Raw genomic sequence first — 19,825 nt, forward strand, 5'->3', positions numbered from 1 at the left:
TAAAGCACTTGTTTTCCTAAGTTACATCCGTTAAGGCTGGAAGATATCTTGGTAAGCCTGGAGTCCCATGGGGTGTTGGCAGGAGGTAGTTGATCTCCACCTGATTTTAATCGGTGTTTTCTTGGGAGAAAAGGAGGCCAGAGGGGTGCTTGCAGAATTTGTGGGTGGAAGGCCCAGAGAGAACAAAAAATATGATCGTTTTTTCTGAAGTTCGCTAGGTACAACCAGCTATGACCTCGTAAGAGCGAAAGCAGGCCTGGAGGTAGGCGATGGGTGAGCACCGGAGAGAGGCTGTTGGTGAGTCCTGCTCCTTCTTGGCCCAGCCCGAAGTAGGAGAAGGTGACTGGTGTATTAGCGTTGCAGTTGAGTTGATTTACATTACAAGTTGGAAATCAGGGCCTGTGAGTGAGAGTTTCCCTCCGGTTGTGAAAGGGGTCTAAGAGCGCGGCTGGGGCCTGGCAGGCCCCTCCCCTGGGCTGCAAGGATCCGCCTCTCTATTCCCCAGATAAATTCTTAGTGTCCACCAAATTCCTCAGCGCTCTCTCACACTCCTCTACGGCCACGACTCCGGGGGTGGGGAAACAGAGCGCCGGTTTCCTTCCCAAAGAAGCCCAGGCGGCTCCTTCTCACAACTCTGCGAAGGGGAAAGGCGTGTGAGACCCAAGCAGAACCCCAACTCCAACTCCCAACACGAGGTGGCTGCTCCAACACTGCACACTAGGGGGGCCCATTGGTTTCGGGGTCTCTCTCTCTCCTCTCTCCCTTCCATCCTCTCCCGCAAACATGTCCACCGGCTCCCTCAGCGATGTGGAGGACCTCCAAGAAGTGGAGATGCTGGACTGCGACGGGCTGAAAATGGACTCGAACAAGGAGTTTGTGACCTCCAACGAGAGCACCGAGGAGAGCTCCAACTGCGAGACTGGGTCCCCCCAGAAGGGCCGCGGAGGCCTGGGCAAGAGGAGGAAGGCGCCCACCAAGAAGAGCCCCTTGAGCGGGGTCAGCCAGGAGGGGAAGCAGGTCCAGCGCAACGCGGCCAACGCGCGCGAGCGGGCCCGGATGCGGGTGCTGAGCAAGGCCTTCTCCAGGCTCAAGACCACCCTGCCCTGGGTGCCCCCGGACACCAAGCTCTCCAAGCTGGACACGCTCAGGCTGGCGTCCAGCTACATCGCCCACTTGAGGCAGATCCTGGCTAACGACAAATACGAGAACGGTTACATCCACCCGGTCAACCTGGTAAGTTGTCCGGCGCGGCGGTGGCGGTGCTGGCGCCCCGGCCCAGCGCGCCCGCGCAGCGCTCCTGCCGGCGGGGTGAGTGTGCGCGCCGGGCTGGGACTTCCGCGGCTCGGCCCCCGCCGGCCAAGCGCCTCTAGGGACCCGTGGAGGAGATCCCCGGGCGGCCCTCGCTCTCTGCCCTGCAAGCCGCAGGAGCAGGGATGATTTATGCGAGTGTTTGACGTGGCAGCCCAATTAAGAGTTTGTAAGTGTACTGAGCTGGCAAAGAGGAGGAGCCCTTGTGCCCGCGCCAGGAGGGCTGGAATGCAGGGACCGGCGCGGTACCGGGACCACTGACAAGATGCTGCGCGCCAAGGAGGCATGCTATTTATCCCCTTATTCTTCTTTTAGCTAAAGAGTAGAACTCGATTTTCCCCTCTAATCTTTGTAAATAAAACCACCAAACTGTTTTTTTTTCCCCTCAGGCATATACAAGACCGTGAGATATGGACACGTCATGTGCCCCATAATTGTCATACAACTCCTCAATTACTTAAAACACTCTGCGCTTCGCCTATAGGTGGATTAACATTTTTAAGTCCCAGAATTTCTAGCAAATCTCAGTATAATCAGTATATTCTCACGAATATCCGTGTAATAAATAATATTTAAAAGGTCACTTTCATCGGAGATTTAAGATCACTTAAATTTTTTTTTTCTTACAACGGAATGCTCAGTGACTCTAATATTTTTCTCAAATGCATCTTACCGTTTAACAAATACATTTGATTCCTTTTTCATTTGATTTCATGTTAACACAGGCTCTAAAGAAAAACAACTTACTAGCACCTCTGTTTATATATGATAAGCAGGAGAGGTTTTCCTCTTAAAAGTCGTCTTATCTGCCGGCACGAGTGAGAGAGGTTTGAAGATTTGAATTGTCTTCTCACTGAGTTGCTTTGAGGAATTGGGGGGAGGGGTGCAAAACCACATTTTGCCTCAAAAAATATTTTTTTCCCTCCAATTAGAAGTTTATTTTTCGAATGAGATGCGTAAATAGCTTTTCAAAAATCTGGAAGTCCAATGGGAATTGTGTCTCCGCTTATTGCTGCTGCCTTCATCTTTAAACAAGAAACTGAAGTGAGCTTTATTATAAACTTTCACGGAGAAGGGAAGAGGAGGGTACGTTTGCTCAGCCCAAGAGGAAGAGGAGCTTAAATAAAATAGTCACGTTCATTCTTTCATTGGTATTATCTTTTTTCCGTAAGAGGCAGCGATTAGTTTAGAAACTGTGGTCAAAACCCGCATCTGTGAGGGAAGAAACGAAAGTTGGCAGGGGGAGATGGATGGGGGTAAGAGCTGGAGGCCCAGGAAACCTGACCACGGCCTCAGAAAGGGGTAAAGAGGACGCTTCGCCCCAGCCCGGTTCCTGGTTGGCCAGAGGTCCTTCTGGGTCACACTGATCAATTTCCCAGTGGCATCTGCCTCCTGGCTGTGCCCTGGCCGGAGCCACTTAGGGCTTCTTTCGAAGGGCCTCCTCTCCTGGGTTTCACTGCGAACCCAGGAAGCAGTCTCCTCTCTGCTCTGCCACCCTGAGCTGTGACTCGGCACCAATGCTACTTTTTGGCTTTAGCCAGCCTGGAGGCTCACGGGGACTCAGAGTAAATTGCAGAGATAATGGGTCTGTCTGTCCGATTCACTGCCTGCCCCTCTCCTTCCGTCTCAGCCTGGGAGCCCATCCCACCCTTTCTCCATGACCACTTACCTCCTCCACCCTCTTCTCTCCTGCAGACGTGGCCCTTTATGGTGGCCGGGAAACCCGAGAGCGACCTGAAGGAAGTGGTGACCGCGAGCCGCTTGTGTGGAACGACGGCGTCCTGACCTTGGAGGTGCGAGTCTGGGAAAGGCGCGCTCCCGGGGGGAACGCGCCCCGGGAAGGCGACCCCTGCCCTCCCCGCTCTCTGTCTCTGCTTCCCCCTGCAAAGCTCCTCTCCCTGTCCCACCCTGCGAGAACACTTTACAGCGACGAGGAGATTCGTTTCCAAACCAGAGGAGACCAATTGTACTTAACAAAGATTCCCATCTATTTAACTTTATTAATTTGTACCGTGAATGACTCCGCGAGCCTTGCTGGTCCAAGTGCAATATGTAATTATAAATATATGAATAGATGATAAGAGCCTATCAATGTGTATCTTTTGTACAATATGTTGTAAAGTGTAGATCATAGAATAGCTGACTTTGACAGTCACATTTATAAAGTAATTCACTTAAAGATATATTTTTTTCAAACAAGTTTTGCTACTTTCGAAAATAAATCTTTCTTTATATTGCTAAAAGCCCTGACATTGGTGTGATTTAAAAAAAAAAAAAGTACTTGTTAGAGCAAAAAAGGGAAGAAGTATGGGGAAGTTTGATAATAAAAAAAAAATAGTTCTTTTGAACCTTAATCCACATTTCTAGAGATAGAAAAGGATTAAGAAAGAAAGAAAACCTCTGAACTCTCAGGTTTCCAGGTTATTTTTAAGACAATTCGAAATAATGTAGTTATAAGTCAAGAAAGATCAGGATTAAAGTTAATAGTTGCACAGTTCAAGAGATAAGCACACCGGGAAAGGAAAGTTTGATTTTCGTATATTCCGTAGTATAATTACTGACATGAGCAGGAAGGTCAACTCCGCGTTTTAGAACTTGACGAGGGAGAGCACGTCAGCCACGGTGACAAACCAATGAAGAAATAACAGGAGCTATGAACAATGTAAATTCCAGAATCCTCAGGAGGTATTTTCCGATTTTCAAAGTGCTGCGACATACATTACGTATTTCTCACTAATAATGAATTTTAGCAACGCGCCTGCCTGCCTGCCTTTGGGTAAAGGTTAGCCAGTGCACAGCCAGCTCCCCTCCACGACTTCCGGCGGGCCGGGCTGTAACTTAAACATCGTCCAGGCTGCGGAACAGCTCGTTGGGGAAGATTAAGTTGAGATAAACAGAGAGGCGAGGCCCGGGAGCCTGGGCCCGGGTTCCCGCGCTGCCCCAGCGCAGCCCGCGGCGGCCGATGAGCCAGATGCCACCGGGGCTGTTTAATGTTCGGGGTTATGACCGTAGTGTTTACAAGACGTCTTCGGTTATTTATACTGTTATTCCTCGCAGAGGGCCTTGAAACTTCCGTTTCATTTGCTCTTTTTTTTTTTTTTTTTGATTTATTTTTGTCTTTTTCTCGGCTCAGTGTGGTACCTGGAGTCAGAGCTCCCCCCGCTTCCCGCCTCGCACTTAGCTCCTGCCGACCCCCAAGGCGGCTGAGGGGTGGGGTGCTCAACTGGGCCCTCGCGGACAGAGCGCGTCAGGAAGAGGGAACCGCGGTGCCCCTGAGATGTTCCCTGCCAGCGATCAGTTACCACCTGACCCAGAGCACTTCCTTCTCCGAAGGCTGGGGGCCCCCGCGGTCCTCATCCACCTGCCCGGCCAGCCCCTGGTCCCCAGCCCCCTCAGGGTGTCCCTCCACCACTCCTCCACCCCCACACTTGACCTTCAGGAGCGCTTTGCAAGCATTGTCCGCCTCCTTAGTCCCCAAATGCCCGCGCTCCTGTCACTCCTCCCACAGGACACTGCCCTCGCCTCCACTGGTTCGGAGTTCAAGACAGCGATGAGTCCCAGAGGGATTCGACTTCGTATGTTTCAGTTCAGCAAATTTTCTAAGCTCCCGCTCACGTCTTTTACAAACCAAAAGCCCAAAATTCTGAGCACGCGATGTAGATGGTCCAATATCAATGCAGAAGGCCCGAGAGAGAGAGAGAGAGAGAGAGAGAGAGAGAGAGAGAGAGAGAGAGAAAATCCTCCTGCTCATTCTCGGACGATCTCAAAAACTGCAAACGGGGTTGTTGTTGTTGTTTTTAAGCTACCGTGCTTCCTACCTATAATTTGAAACCTTTGCTTTAAACTTGAGTTATGAGGCTATGAACATGAAACACGTGGGTTAAACCCCAGTTCTGTGTCCAGCACTTTTGTGAAAGGACGAGATCCTGGGTTTTCTCGCCTCTGTGGGAATAAAGGTGGCAATAATAATTTCTTCTTTTGCTTCACTGAGCATTAATGGGGTTCAAATGAGATTTTATTTGTGCAGTTAATTTCGAAAGGCAAGAATACATGAACTTTTCTTCAGTGAAGGGTGGTGAGCTGTTAATGCTAGACCTGTCCTGAAAGTGTCTCAAGCAGGAAGCTCAAAAGGGTGTATACTTACAGGCGATGGTCTTTCTCTTGCACACATCGAAACACCGCCCTTGGATGCTAAGAACCTCACAATTCTTTCTCCCTCCCCCTCCACACACACACCTTTATCCTTCCCCAGTGTTCTCAGATGTGGCCATAGCTCTTTATACATGTGACTGTTTCTCAGAAATCTGGAATCCAGAAAATTCAGAGAACAAAAATCTGCTGTCGAACCAACAAATAGAAAGGCTACACAGGTGTCTGGCTGCTGGGAAGTCGCACCCCAAGGGGCCTCAGCTCTGGGACATGGGTGCACTCTAGACTGCACGGTTGCCCACTGAAAACAAGCCACACAGTGGGAATTACTGCGCTGTGGCTGCCACCAGCTCAAAGTCTGAAAACGTGACCGCTCACACCACTCCACACAGTCATCCACAGTCTAAACATCTGTCCTTCCCCATGGGCCCTTCTCTTAAACTGGATCATCAGCACTTCCACAACCACCACAACCTTTACCCCCTGTCTATTGGCTTCCTGGAGTCAGTCCCGACAGGGTTCCACCGACAGCCCACCTGTACCCGCCCCTGGCACTTGGTGTGTCTTGGTTTGAATAGGAGGGTAGGCTGCCTGAGTAGGAAAAGGGGACCTCCTTTGCCACCAGCCAATACAGTTAGCAGCGAGGGTGGGGAGAGTTCTGTCTGTGACGTCTCGGTTATGCAAATTGTGTTAGAAGAGGCTTTCAGAAGGAACCAGGAAAAGATCTCAAACAGGCTGTAGAAGCCTGGAAGGAGAATAAAGTGTTTCAAATTAGCATGCGTCTGGGAGTCCTCAGGAGGAGTGGACAGATATTGAAAATGGACTTGTTGCTGGGGAAGTTTCTCTCCATCTCTCTCTCTCTCTCTCTCTCTCTCTCTCTGCTTATATAACTTTTTACAAGTAACTCATCGGTCTAGCAGGTTTTCCAACTGTCAAATCAGAGACTTTTTTCTAAAAAGAGATGTAGTAAACAAAGTCTGGAGCCGGCTGGTTTTGTTCAGTGATCAGTGGGAAACACTGCCCAAGCAGGCCGTGAGCCACTGGTTTTCCGGTGTGTATCACAATCACCTGGACGGCTGGTGCCAGTCGATAGTTGGGCTCCATCCACCTCAGTTCCAGATTCAAGAGATCTGGCTGGGGCTGGGGCTCCAGAATTCGTATTTCTAGCAAGTTCCCAAGGGATGCTGCTGCTGGTGGCCCCAGGACCACGCTTTGAAAATCACTGTTTTGGGCTCTGTCTCATCAGAGAAACACAAGAAGTTAATTCAGAGGGAAAGAAATGTTTGGAATATTTTTCATAAGAGGGTGCATGCTCTGGGCTCCAGTTTCACTTACTTCGCTATTCACTCCACGATGGCATGCACCGTATTCTTACTGCTTAAAGGACAGTCGGGAAATCAAACCTCCCATCCTTGGAAAAGAAAAGGTCACTGCCGCCCTGGTGTGCGGATGTGTGTATGATCACGTTGGGCGCCCCAAGGCAGATTTCAGTCATCAGGTGATCAAGTGAATACCGGAGGGGATTTGGGCCTGGCTGCTGTTGCCTCTGTTGCGACCCTAAAAGGGAGAGAAATCTGGACGCCCGGTACTCAAGCCTCTTGCGACCCCTTAATTGCATAGAGAGTCTTTGGGTCAGGCCAGCAAAGGTTTCCCCTTCATCCCAGTGAGAGAAGGCGGCTTTATTTATTTATTTATTTTATTTTATTTTTACTGGTTTGGGGCCCTTTACATCCAGCTCATTGGCAGAGAGTCTTTGGGTCAGGCCAGCAAAAGTTTCCCCTTCATCCCAGTGAGAGAAGGCGGCTTTATTTATTTATTTATTTATTTATTTTATTTTTACTGGTTTGGGGCCCTTTACGTCCAGCTCATTGGCAGTCGGTCTGCGGCCGGGGCGCAGAGGCCCTGGAGGCAGAGCCAGCGCGGAGCCGGCGCAGGGCGGAGGGCGTGGGCAGGGAGGGAGCCGAGCCTGCAGGCAGACACCCGAAGGACTCCTGCGGCTTTTCTGCTCACCGCCGGCCCCCTGCCCCTCTCCCGGTGGGTTTATGGAAGTAGGCGGGGGGGGGGGGGGGGGGGGGGGGGGAGGGAAGCAGGCGCGGAGTTTAGAGCCCCAGCACACACCCACCCCAGGGTCGCGGTCCCTTTCCCGGCGCGTGCGCTGCTGCGGACCCGGGAAGGTTCTGGGGCTCCGACCCCACACCTCCAGGGAGGGGATCCGCGGATCCCACGCAGTTGGCCAGCCCAACTCCCTTTCTTAGTTTTTCACCCTTTTCTCCAAATGCTGGCTGGGGTCCTGGACACTCGCGTGGTGCCAGCGGCGTTTCTGAGATCCCATCTGGCTTCCTTCAGGGTCTTCCTCCACGTGCCTTTGATCCTCGGAGCTGCGCCGCGCCACCCCCTGGCCGGGTCACGGAAGGAGGAACCGCCCCGAGGAGCTGGCGTGAAGATCCCCTCCCGGGGCGGAGGGAGGAGACAGGGGAGGAGAGGGCGGAGAGAACAGCCGCTTAGAACGTTCCAGGAGTTGTGAGACTAGACTCCCGGGGAGCAAGCAGCATTACCCCATTTTTTTGGACCCATCACCCATCGTAGTACCTGACACCACAGTCAATGTAGAAGCGTTCACGCAGGCTGCGGTGGAGAAAGGAGATAACGGAGAGGCCAGCTGGAGCTAGGCATCGACCACGGGCTGCTGCTCTGCTGGAACTGAAACGGAACCTCTCTCGTCTTGAAATCTAGGTGCATATTTGAGAAAAGAATGAAGCAAATGCTCGGTAAAAATAATTTTTAAAAAAGAGTAAAGCAAACAGACATAATGGAGCTAGATACACGGCATCAACTGGAGGTGGCATGTTTGTATTCCCCTCCCTGGTACTCAGCTGAAATGTGTTTTTTCCCTTTCCATTTCAAGATGGCATTTCTGGTTTTGAATTGTTATGGCCCTTAGGTCAGAATAATTCACTTAAAAGATGCTTTGAAGAGTGGAAATAACCCAAAACAGTATAAGAATAAAATGTTCACAGGAAATTATTTTTAAATTGATCCAGTGAGTCATAAGAAAGTAATTATTTTGCCTTTTAAAGATGTACAGTAGTTTATACCTACAGCTAGTGAATGATACAGTGGAGAAAGCTTTTGACTGAGTCCTTGGACAAGGTATATGACCTTTCAGGACCTTGTTTTTCTATCTATAAAATGGGTATAATAATGACTACTTCAGTGAGATCATGTATGTGGTCAATGTCAGGTGCATAATAAGCATTAATTAATTTTGTTTTTCTTCCCTTCTTCTTTCTTCTTCTAGTCATTAGATTACCAAAGTGCCTGGAAGAATGATATGTATTTCTCCTAGATAGTTATCTAGTCAACAGTAAACAATTATTAAATTCCTGTGATAATCCAGTAGCTTCAGGTCATTTTAAGTGATTAAAACAAGTTATCATTCAGTCTTGTCTTTCTTCAGTGAGACCTTGCCATGTTATCTTCAGTGGATCCTGCTCCTAATTCTGTTTTTTTTTTTCCAGCATTTATCACCTTATCAATAAATATCAGGTCATTATTTTTTTTTGTTTACAAAGTTTGTATCTCTTTTCACTCCCTCCATGACTGGCTGGTTAATCTTGGTTTCCCCAACACCAAGCACAGTAACAGGCACGTGGTAAGACCTTGAAGAGAAATGAATGGGTAAAACTTATTAATGAGCTCCTTAGAGAAGCTAAGTAAGTTCATGTTGCATTGCTATAATCACAGGCTGGTTCAACTATATTGTCTAATTTTAGAATACAGTAATGAATACTTATTCTATAATAAATGGATCTATGATTTTAAAAATCACCATGAATTCTGTTGAAGGGAAATTAACTTAAAACATTGATTGTCACCACATGTGGATTCTTTATTCTTAGCACTAATTGTATCTTTCAAAATAATGTATATTTCCCTTCAGCATTCTTACTATTATTGGGGGACAGTTATCTCTAAACTTTCTCTTTGGTTCCTGGGAATATTCACTAATGAATCTCATTGAATATTTTTTTCTTGCACTCTATGTGAACACCACCATCTTCTGCTACCTTCTAATGTTTACTTTCAGGCATTCCTCACCCACTCAATACTTCCTTCTACCATTTTATTTCTTAACAATAATTCTTTCTCCCCCACCCCCCACCAAGAACTAAAAAAAAATTTTTTTCATGATATCTCTAAAACCAGGGGGATTTTTCAAGCCAGCAAGGCTCATCTGGTTACAAGAAACAAAAATCCCTAAGGGAATAACTCATTATAAAGATAATGCAAGGAATCTGACATATCCAGGCAGAAAACAAACAGGGAAAACCTGTTGGGAAACTGAAAGGCCCAAGGGAAACGCTCTCTTTCTAAGGCTCTCTGAGCCCATATCTCTGCCAGTCTTCTCTGCACGTTCTCCTCTGCAATTGGACTTTCTGTACTGGCTCACTTTCTACTCTTGAACTTTTTATTTCTTATCAGGTTGGTTTTGTTAGGTTGCTAATTGTGGTCCCAATTCTACAAGAACATGCAGTTGCAGACTCCACTATCCAAAATCTTACTCTTCGTGTCTCTTCATTTAAATCCTCAAAATAGAGACCATTATACACTTGTTCTAGGAGAGTCTGATTGAATTCTTCAGGTCAGCTGTATGTTTGCCTCTTGTCCTATCAGCTACAGTTGGCTGAGGATGAGTGACCAGGTTGGCTGCTGGCTGGGCAGACTTTTTGGAGATGGAGGGTCTGGGTACAACAAAAACCCCAGTTTGTTTCCTACAGATGTTATCTGTTGCAATCAGGGCTGGGCTGTCTGCATATGGGCCACCTGGTTTTATTCTGTGACAACAATGTTGAGCAACATGTGTTTGGGAAAAGGTCATATTCACAGGCTATTGTCTTAGATGGGGGAAGGAGTATGGATAACAGCATGAAAATATATATCCATATAGCCTAAATGATCTGCTTTATGAAACAGCATAATTTTGTTGAAAAAATCACCACTACTCTTTAGCCAACAAAATGCAATTATTGGGCATATATAAGAAATACCAGCATAATTTAGCTCATTTAATTTTCTTTGTCACTTAAATTACAGAGAGCACATTCAGATTTCATCTTTAAAACAACCCTAACTGGAACTAGATAGAAGGTGACAGAGGACAATCTGACTTTGGGTGATGGGTATGCAACATAATTGAACGACAAGATAACCTGGACATGTTATCTTTGAATATATGATATGTATCCTGATTTATTGATGTCGCCCCATTAAAAAAATAAAATTATAAAAAAATAAAAAATAAAACCCTAACTGGGAATATAATCATCATCTCTTTTCACATAGGGCAACTCAGGGAAGTAAACCTTGAAAAATTATATGGTGAATAAGTAGCAAAAATCTGAGTACAGAATTATTGTATATTTTTTCTTTTTTATTGAATTTATTGAGGTGACATTAATAAAATTATATAGGTCTCAGGTGGACATCACTATTATCCCCTGGGACCCTGTCATTCTCCCCCAACTCTCCCTTTCCCTCTGGCAAACACACTGCTGTTTGTGGCTATGAGTCTACTCTCTCTCTCCCTCTCTCTCCTTTTTCTGCTTAATTTTTTTACCCCATTCATCCAGCCCTGCAACTCCCATTTCCATCTGACAGCTGTCGGTCTGTTCTCTACCTTTGAGTCTTTTGCTATTCTGCTTGGTTTTTGTTGTTGTTGTTCATTAGATACTGCCTATGAGTGAAATCATGTACTTGTCTTTCTCTGAATGGCTTATGTCACTTAGCATAATGCTCTCCATGTCCATCCATGATGCCACAAAGAGTGCGATTTCCTTCTTTTTTTATGGCCAAGTAGTATTCCACTGTGTAAATGCACATCAGCTTTTTTATCTACTCTTCTACTGATGAATACTTGGGTTGCTTCCAAGTCTTGTCTATCGTAAATAACACTGCAATAAATGCAGGGGTGCATATATTTTTCAAATTAGTATTTCAGGTTTCTTTAGATATATTCCCAGAAGTGGAACTGTTAGGTCATAAGACAGTTTCCCTTTTAATTTTTAGAGTTAACTCCATACTGCTTTCAACAGTGGCTGCGCCAATCTGCATTCCCACCAAGAATGTATGAGGGTTCCCTTTTCTCCACATCCTTGACATCACTTGTTTGTTGCTTTATTGATAATAGTCATTCTGACAAGCATGAGGTGATATCTCATTGTGATTTTAATTTTTGTTTCTCTGATGATTAGTGACATCTTCTCATCTATCTACTGGCCATCTGTATGTCCTCTTTGAAGAAGTGTCTATTCAGGTCCTTTGCCAATCTTTGGTATTGATTTTATAAAATATTCATAAATTTTTTATATTAAACCCTTATCAGATATATCATTGGTCAATATGTTCTTCCATTCAGTAGGTTGTATTTTCATTTTGTTGAAGGTGTCCTTTGCTGTGCAAAGGTTTTTTAGTTTGTTTTAGTCTGTTTGCTTATTTTTCTTTTGTTTCCCTCACTGAAGGAGATATAGCAAAAAAAAATATTGCTGTGAGAAATATCCAAAATTTACTGCCTATATTTTCATCTCATATTTTTATGGTTTTGAGTCTAATATTTAAGTCTTTAATCTATTTAGAGTTTATTCTTGTGTATTGTGTAAGAAAGTGGTCTGGTTTCTTTCCTTTTTTTTTTTTTTTTTTTTTTTTTTGCATGCAGCTGTCCAATTCTCCCAATACCATTTATTGAATAGATTGACAGCATTGTATATTTTTATTTTTGCCTCCTTTGTCAAATATTAATTGACCATAAAGATTTGGGTTTATTTCCAGGCTTTATATTCTGGTCATTGATGTCTGTTTTTATGCTGTTTTGATTCCTATGGCCTTGTAGTATAGTTTGTAATGAGGTAACATAATTCTTCCAACTTTGTGCTTCTTTCTCAATATTTCTATAGCTATTTGGGGTCTTTTGTGGTTCCGTATAAAGTTTTGGAATATTTTTTTGGGTTCTGTGAAATATGCCTTTGGGATCTTCATAGAAATAGTGTTGAATCTATAAATTGTTTTGGATAGTATGGACATTTAATGATGTTAACTTTACCTATCCATGAATACAGTGTATGCTCCCACTTGTTTGTGTTGGGTATGAGGCCACTCAGCAAATGTCACCAGGTATACCAAGTCTAGCTGACACCTTTGTGTTGGGGTAGAGGTCTCATGGAATTTTCAGGATGAGGCCAGCAGAGTTTATCAGGTCTAAACTAACCAAGATTTGCCCATGTGAAGAAAGGGCTCTGCTCTGGTCACTCATACGAGAGAAAAAAATGGCCCCTGTCATAAAGTCACACAACTCAGTCTGTCCCAGATTCTGCTAGGAAGGGACAGAGCTCAGCAGGATGGAGTTGTTGGAAGTCAGGAGGATGGGGCTAGTGTATCTTCCATGAAAGGGAGGTGCGATTAGGCTTCAAGGAAGGTAGGAGGTGTGGGTCCCACTCCAGAGCCACACAATTCAATCTGTCTCAGATTTTGCCCTGACCTTGGCAAGGCAGAGATACTAGGAGTTAAGGGTAGGGCTTCTGGAGCCCAGAGTGTGGTTTTGGCAGATCTCCCACGAGGGGAAAGTGCCAGTCAGGTTCATAAGAAAGTGGGGGAAATGGCCCCCATGCAAAGCCACACAACTAAGGCACTGACAGCTCTTGAATCTGTCCAGATCTCTGCACCCTGGCCAAGGCAGCTGACTCCTCAGCAGGGTATAAGCTCTGCAGCATGGATGAGAGAGAGTCCAGAGGATGGAGCTATTGTTTTCCCTAGGCTGATGCCACATGGAAGGAAGTCCTCCACCCAAGAAAGATGGCATCTGTGGCATGGGAGTATGACTCAACACAGACATCCTGGTTACTGTCCCTTCAGTTCTCTCCCCAGAACCACAAACCCCTAACTCTCCTCACACAACTCTAACCTGCTCTACCCTGTCTCCGCTGGAGCCCAGAGTGAGTGGCCATCAAAAACTTTTGTGCATTGGCCCATTAAGAGAGTATCTGTATCTCTAGTAGAATTCTGTTTCTTCCTTTCAAACAGAAATCCTGTTGCTTTTCACACAGCCAGATATTATGTGCGAGCCTCTTCCCAACTCTGGTACTCTGGGCTGAAGAGCCTGGCTTGGGGTTTAGTCACCCACAGCTGAGATATCCCTCTGAAACCTCAGCCACCGCCTGTGGGAGCAGCGCCAATCCTTTTCACATCTCTGCCCTTCCTACCAGTCTCCATGGAGCTTCTTTTTTAAATCCTTGGTTATAAGACTTCTCTTCAGCTAGTTTTCAGTTGGTTGATCAGGATGATTATTCTATAATTTAGCTGTAATTCTAGGTTGGTCCTGGGAAAAGGTGAGTGTAGCTTTCACCTACTCTGCCATCATCTTGGACTCCCTCCAGAATTGTTGTATTTCATTAAAACTGAAATGGGTTCCTGCCTTAAACATAGGTTAGTCCTCAGGATAAAAGAAATAAAAGATGATTAGAACCCTAAAAAAGAAACAAATATTTCCCAAAAAAGCATAACATCATGCTTATTTTTTCAATTAGAATTTTTATTTTACACTTATTTAAAGATCTCTTCTAGACTTATCTTCTATCACCATTAAGGATTTAAAAAATAAAAAGAAGAAGAAGAAAAAGAAAAAGAAGAAATTATAAGCAAAATAAATTAGTTAAAATATTCTGAACACTGTTTCATATTCAGAGTCCAATTCATTCCAAGTTATTTATTCACTCTGGAATTAAAATCTGGTGATTTTCCACCATCAAGTATCAGTTGGTTTTTGACATATGATAAACCGTCCCTGAACCTAATGGCTTAAAATAATAAACATTTGTTATTGCTCATGAGTCTGAGATCAAGTTGGCCAGCTCTGATGATCTGGGATGACCTCTGTTGTTCTCATTGGAGTTAGTTATATCTCTGTGGTCAGCTGATGATTATAAGACTTCTCTTATATTTGTCTGAGAGTTAGCTAGTCATGGATGGCCTCACTCATATGTCCGGTAGCTGAATAGCCATTGACTGGAATGAGGAAGGTGACTGATCCACATGTTTCTCACCATCCAGTAGGCTAGCTTGTACTTGTTCTCAGGGAGTCTCAGGAGGGAACAGAAGTTCATAAGGCCTCTTAGACTTAGCTTCAGAACTGGCATAGCATTACTTTAGCTGTGTTTTATTGGCTAATGCCAGTCACAAGGGCTTCCTATATTCAAGGGATGGGGAAATAGGTTTTACCTTTTGATGGGAGAAGCTGCAAAGTCACATTGAGTAAAGTGTGGGTACAGAAAAGGTGGAGATTTGGGGCCATTTTATAATTTATTGGCCATATTAAGATTTCCCTGAAACTTCTTCCTACTGAGAGTCTAGCCTTTGAGAATTATTTTTCACTTTGAATTGTCAGTATCTAGTAATTAAGTACCCAATTTTGTTCTCTGGGTTATTAAGAACTTTTTTTTTTATCAGAGTTCTCCCCTATTGTCACTGTAATTTTTTTCCAAGACACTGATACTTATTCTGTCCTTCCTTGATTTTGTTAGATGGAACATGAAAGAAATACCAACATAAATCAGTCACCCCAACCTGTTTTTCACCTCTTCTTAGAAGTTTGGAGGCTTTTCAAACTCTAGTTCTTTTGCTTGGCATGTGTAGTGGGCTGAATGGTGGGCCTAAAAATATCAGATCTTAATCCCTGGAAACTGTAAATGTTACATTATTTGGAAAAGGGGCCAAATTTGCACATGTGATTAAGTCAAGGATGTTGAGATGGAGAGATGATCCTTGATTATTTGTGTGGTCACTAGATGTCATTACAAATGTTCTTGTAAGAGAAAGGAAGAGGAAGATTCAATATACAGGAAAGAGAAAGGTGATGTGACGACAGAGGTAGAGATTGGAGTGACACAACCACCAGAGGCTAGAAGAGGTGAGCAATGGATTCTCTTCAAGAATCTCCAAACGGAGTCAGGCTGTAGCTACACCTTGATTCTGATGCAGTGCAACTGATGTTGAACTTATGGTCAACTAAGAAATAATAAGTTTCTGCTTTGCTAAGGCACAACGTGTGCGGTCATTTGTTATGGCCATCCTACAAAACTTAAACAGCATGTGATAGGTAATCCTTTGCATATATCTCAGTAACAAAATGTAACAGGGTCATCTATTTATAGTTTACTTCCTTTCTTAATTCTGTAAAGCATTTTAATGTTACTTTCTAAGAAAATGCAAAATTATAGATATTCCTTCAGTGATGAGTGCCTTTGTTCCAACGCATTATTTTTCTATTCCCTGCTTTTCTGTGTATAACAGAATAACATTTAATATCAATTATTTATATAACAAAATAAGATTTTTTTTCCCAATACTGAATCATAGTGTAATCTTTTAAAAGAAATTTTTAAGGATAACCAAACCTAGCATGGGTAATACCAACAATCTAAATAATTCAAACAAAGAGACCTATGTTGAGATGCATCCCAATTTTAGAAAAATGTAAATGTGAGAAACAGTGCTTCTGAGAATGATGATATACAATAGTTCATCCCAGGCATCATCACTGAGTATACATAGCATGTAGGACCCTGTGCAATGGAAACAGATGAATAAGGTGATACCCTTCTGACCTCCAGCTTGGATCTTCCTCTCCAGAAATTGCAGAATCTCTTCTATGCAAGGACCTGGAAGGACCTTGTATTCTAAAGAACACCAAGTGTACCAGTTTCCAGAAAGGCAGGCTACCAGGATGAGCTGCTTGTCCCTGCCACACTCTGTTCACCAGGCTACAGGCACCTCAGCCTGCCATTTATGAAGCTAGTCCAACATAGAGTGCTTCCAGCTGCCTCTACCCCAGACCAACTCATCTCCCAGTAGGGAGGAAGTAGCTGGGAAGTTCCTTTCCACAGCTAAGGGACGCTTTTATTTTCGTAAGGCAAAAATTAAATCTCAGGCCGTTTGGAAATGTGCTTAGTATGGTGGGCCACAATTTTGCTAGACTGATATAGCCAGCCATTTTACAAATATATGCTATCAATCCTAAGAAAGAAATAGGACATGTTGGTGCATTAGCAAAAATGTGTCTTTACTACTGGAAAATCCACACCAAAATTATAAATGATAGATCATCAGAGTCTGCCATGCTCAGGGATAACTGAGCATATCTTTTCATTTCTCATCTGCTGAGCCTTCTGCATCATCTCAGAGACCTTCCCCTCAAATCTATAAACTTTCCAGATCATTTGTCTCCAGAATCTATTTTTTGCTTTTCCTTCTTAAGCCAACTCACAAATTACATATCCCTGAATTTCACTATCTTTCTCAATTTTTCATATTCGGTACATTCTAATTTATTAGAATAAAAGTTTTAAAAAGTGATATTTTCCAAAGTTTATAGACAGGCCTGGGTTGGGGGGGCTTCGCCACACATTGCACTGACCCCAAGTTAATCATTTCATCTCCCTGTGTTTTGGTTTCTTCTCCAGGAAGAAGATTTCTAAGTTCTTCCTAGCATTAAAAAAAAAAAGTCATGACTCTAGAGAAAACTTCCTGTGGTTTTTGAGCCAGACTGCTGGTACTCGGCCAGATAAATGCCTGCCCATGTCAGTTGGATGTTGCTGGAATTCCCAGAAATGTTGGTGCCGTGACGTGTTTGGGAACCTCTGCTAGCCCTGACTATTAAAACCAAGAAAAATACAAACAATTTTTCTAAAACTCTCTTTTATTAGAATGATTTTCTTTTTCATCAGTTACATAGTATTTAGAGAAAATTCAAATATTGTGTTTGTATCTATTTAGTTTCCATTCTTAACTGAATCTGGGGTTCATTTCCACCAATGGCTGGAGAAGTAAAAATAAGAGCATGGCCCAAAGGCATGCCATTCTCTGAAGATTTATTAAACTTTCAAAAGATTTAATATTTTTTCATGTTTTGTTTATCCCACCCACAGTCTAGCTAACTATTCCATGTTTTTAAACATTCAGACTGTGCTTGACCAAGCACTGTTTCACTTTAGGCTGTGACGCCCATCTTGGATCTTTGCCTGCATCTTCCAAAAGTAGAATTCTGGGCCAATGGATGGAACCAATTTTAAATTTTTTAAATATACTACCAAATTGCTTCTCATTTACACCTCACCAGCAAGTTCCCAGAACTCTACTTAAACCGAATTTGAAATGTAACTTTTTTTTTCCACATAGCGAATAAAGAGAATAAGGGGTTGGAATAAATGAGTTTATCTCTTCTCCACTAATTCATGTTATCACTCCTTTTCAATCAACTTATAATTTAAAAAAAAATAATATTTGTTCTTGGGCAAGGTCTGAAGAAGAACATGAAAAAATAAAAACTACTGTAATTTTGTAGCTGTTGGGCAAGAGAATAAACTTGTCTCCAAATTTTGCCATTCTGATTAATCCTTTAGAACCTTTAGCCTGACCTGTGGTGGTGCAGTGGATAAAGTGCTAACCTGGAATGCTGAGGTTTCCAGTTCAAAACCCTGGGCTTGCCTGGTCAAGGCACATATGGGAGTTGATGCTTTCTGACCCTCCGCCCTTCTCTCTTGCTCTCTCTCTTCTCTCTAAAATGAATAAATTTTTAAAAATCTTAGAAAAAAAAAAGAAATTCTCTCTAAAAAAAAAAAGAACGTTTAAAAATGAAATTCTTCCTGACCTGTGGTGGCTCAGTGGATAAAGCGTCGACCTGAAACACTGAGGTTGCTGGTTCAAAACCCTGGGCTTGTCTGGTTAAGGTACATATGGGAGTTGATGCTTCCTGCTCCTGCCCCTACACTCTCTCTCTCTCTTTCTCTTCCCTCTCTAAAATGAATAAATAAAATATTTAAAAAATAAAATTCAACTTTGTATGACTTACAGGAAAGGATTTTATCCCCAAATGAGAAACTCCCAAAATGGGTTGTTGCCAAATTAAAACAAATACTGCTAATATTTTTGATATAAAAATAATCTGATTATTTTAAGGCATTTGGAAAAACAGGTTACTTCCAGAAAGATAGATTAACATAACAAAATAAGGTCAATATTGTATATGTAGTTTATATTCTACTTTTGTTAAGTAACCTTATAAAATAAGCTTTTTGCCACTTCATACATTTTTTTTTCTTTTTTTCCAAATGCCTGAGGAGGGGAGATAGAGAGACAGACTCCGACATGCATCCCAACCAGGATCCACCTGGCAACCCCCATCTGGGGCCATGTTTGCAACTGAACTATTTTTAGTGCCTGAGGAGGAGGCTCCACAGAGCCATCCTCAGCACATAGAGCCAATACACTCAAACCATTGAGCATGGCTGCTGAAAGGGAAGAGAGGGGGAGAGAGAAGAAGAAAAGAGAGAAGGGGAGAGGCAGATGGGTTCTTCTGTGTGCCTGAGCAGGAAATCAAACCCAGAATATCCACACACCAGGCTGATGCTCTACCTCTGAGCCAACTGGCCAGGGTTCATAGAATTTTTCTTGAAACATGGTTTTTTAAAGATTGGGCCACTTTTTATTTTGTGCATAAACCATTTAAGTTGTTCCCAATTTTTCCTATGATAAATAACATTTCATTGAACATCCTGACATCTTGATTATTTCTTAAGACATATATACAGAAGTGATTCTTTATAAATATTGCATAATTGTTTTACAGGAAAGCTGCACTCAAACTCTCCCCAGCAGTGTATAAGAAAGTGCACTGTAATGAGGTCTTATGAACACTTAATATTATTCTTATAAATCTTTAATAAAGACATCTCATTTTTCCAGGCTGCTTACAAATCAGGTTTTGGTAACTTTATTTATTTATTTATATAGCTTTTATTGAGAGAGATTGAGAATTTCTGGCCCCAGCATTGTTTAAGGATCGATTGCTCTGAAAATTATCTCCCTTCATAGCATTAGGGTTTAGTAGTAGCTGAGCTATGCAGTCAACTGGAGTTAGGCATCAGAACCTTCTAGAGTGGTGTTTCCCAATGTGGGGCCCACGCCCCACAGGGGGGCAATTCAATAGTTAAGGGGGGCAATTTGAAAATGGACTTGACATGACTTTAACTCTTTCACCCCGGGCCATTTAAATGCAATGCTAGATATTGGTGCCAAATTTAACAAAAAATACAATTCTTAAATAATTGCGGTAAATAATTATTAAGTATAATTTCATTTGATGAGACCAAAATATCAACTGGGTGATTGGCGTCGTCAAGTAAACTTCGTCCTGGGTTCACCGCGGAGCATGCCGTCTGCCCCGGGGAACCCCAGGACATTTTAAAAACTCGCTAAACAACGCAGTTATTCTCACCTAATTGGCCCATCACAACTTCTGTAGTGTTTCACATCATTCAGTTGG

The 19,825-nt window shown here is 43.4% G+C and overlaps 1 protein-coding gene across 1 annotated transcript; it reads left to right on the forward strand.

The window, feature by feature from the left end:
* Positions 1–548: 548 nt before the first annotated feature.
* TCF21 (transcription factor 21) lies at positions 549–3,551 on the forward strand. The gene is made up of 2 exons (XM_066248024.1): positions 549–1,233; positions 3,004–3,551. Exons 1-2 carry the CDS (start codon positions 784–786, stop codon positions 3,091–3,093), a joined length of 540 nt encoding a protein of 179 aa, XP_066104121.1. The 5' UTR covers positions 549–783; the 3' UTR covers positions 3,094–3,551.
* The last annotated feature ends 16,274 nt before the right edge of the window (positions 3,552–19,825 follow it).

This window comes from Saccopteryx bilineata, chromosome 12 (assembly GCF_036850765.1).
Source record: "Saccopteryx bilineata isolate mSacBil1 chromosome 12, mSacBil1_pri_phased_curated, whole genome shotgun sequence".
Lineage (NCBI taxonomy): Eukaryota > Metazoa > Chordata > Mammalia > Chiroptera > Emballonuridae > Saccopteryx > Saccopteryx bilineata.

Bases quoted from the DNA above. Each gene is read 5' to 3' on its own strand.
- TCF21 (XM_066248024.1), top strand. From the start codon at position 784: ATGTCCACCGGCTCCCTCAGCGATGTGGAGGACCTCCAAGAAGTGGAG. The intron at 1,234-3,003 runs GTAAGTTGTCCG...TCTCTCCTGCAG, and splicing joins ACATCCACCCGGTCAACCTG to ACGTGGCCCTTTATGGTGGC.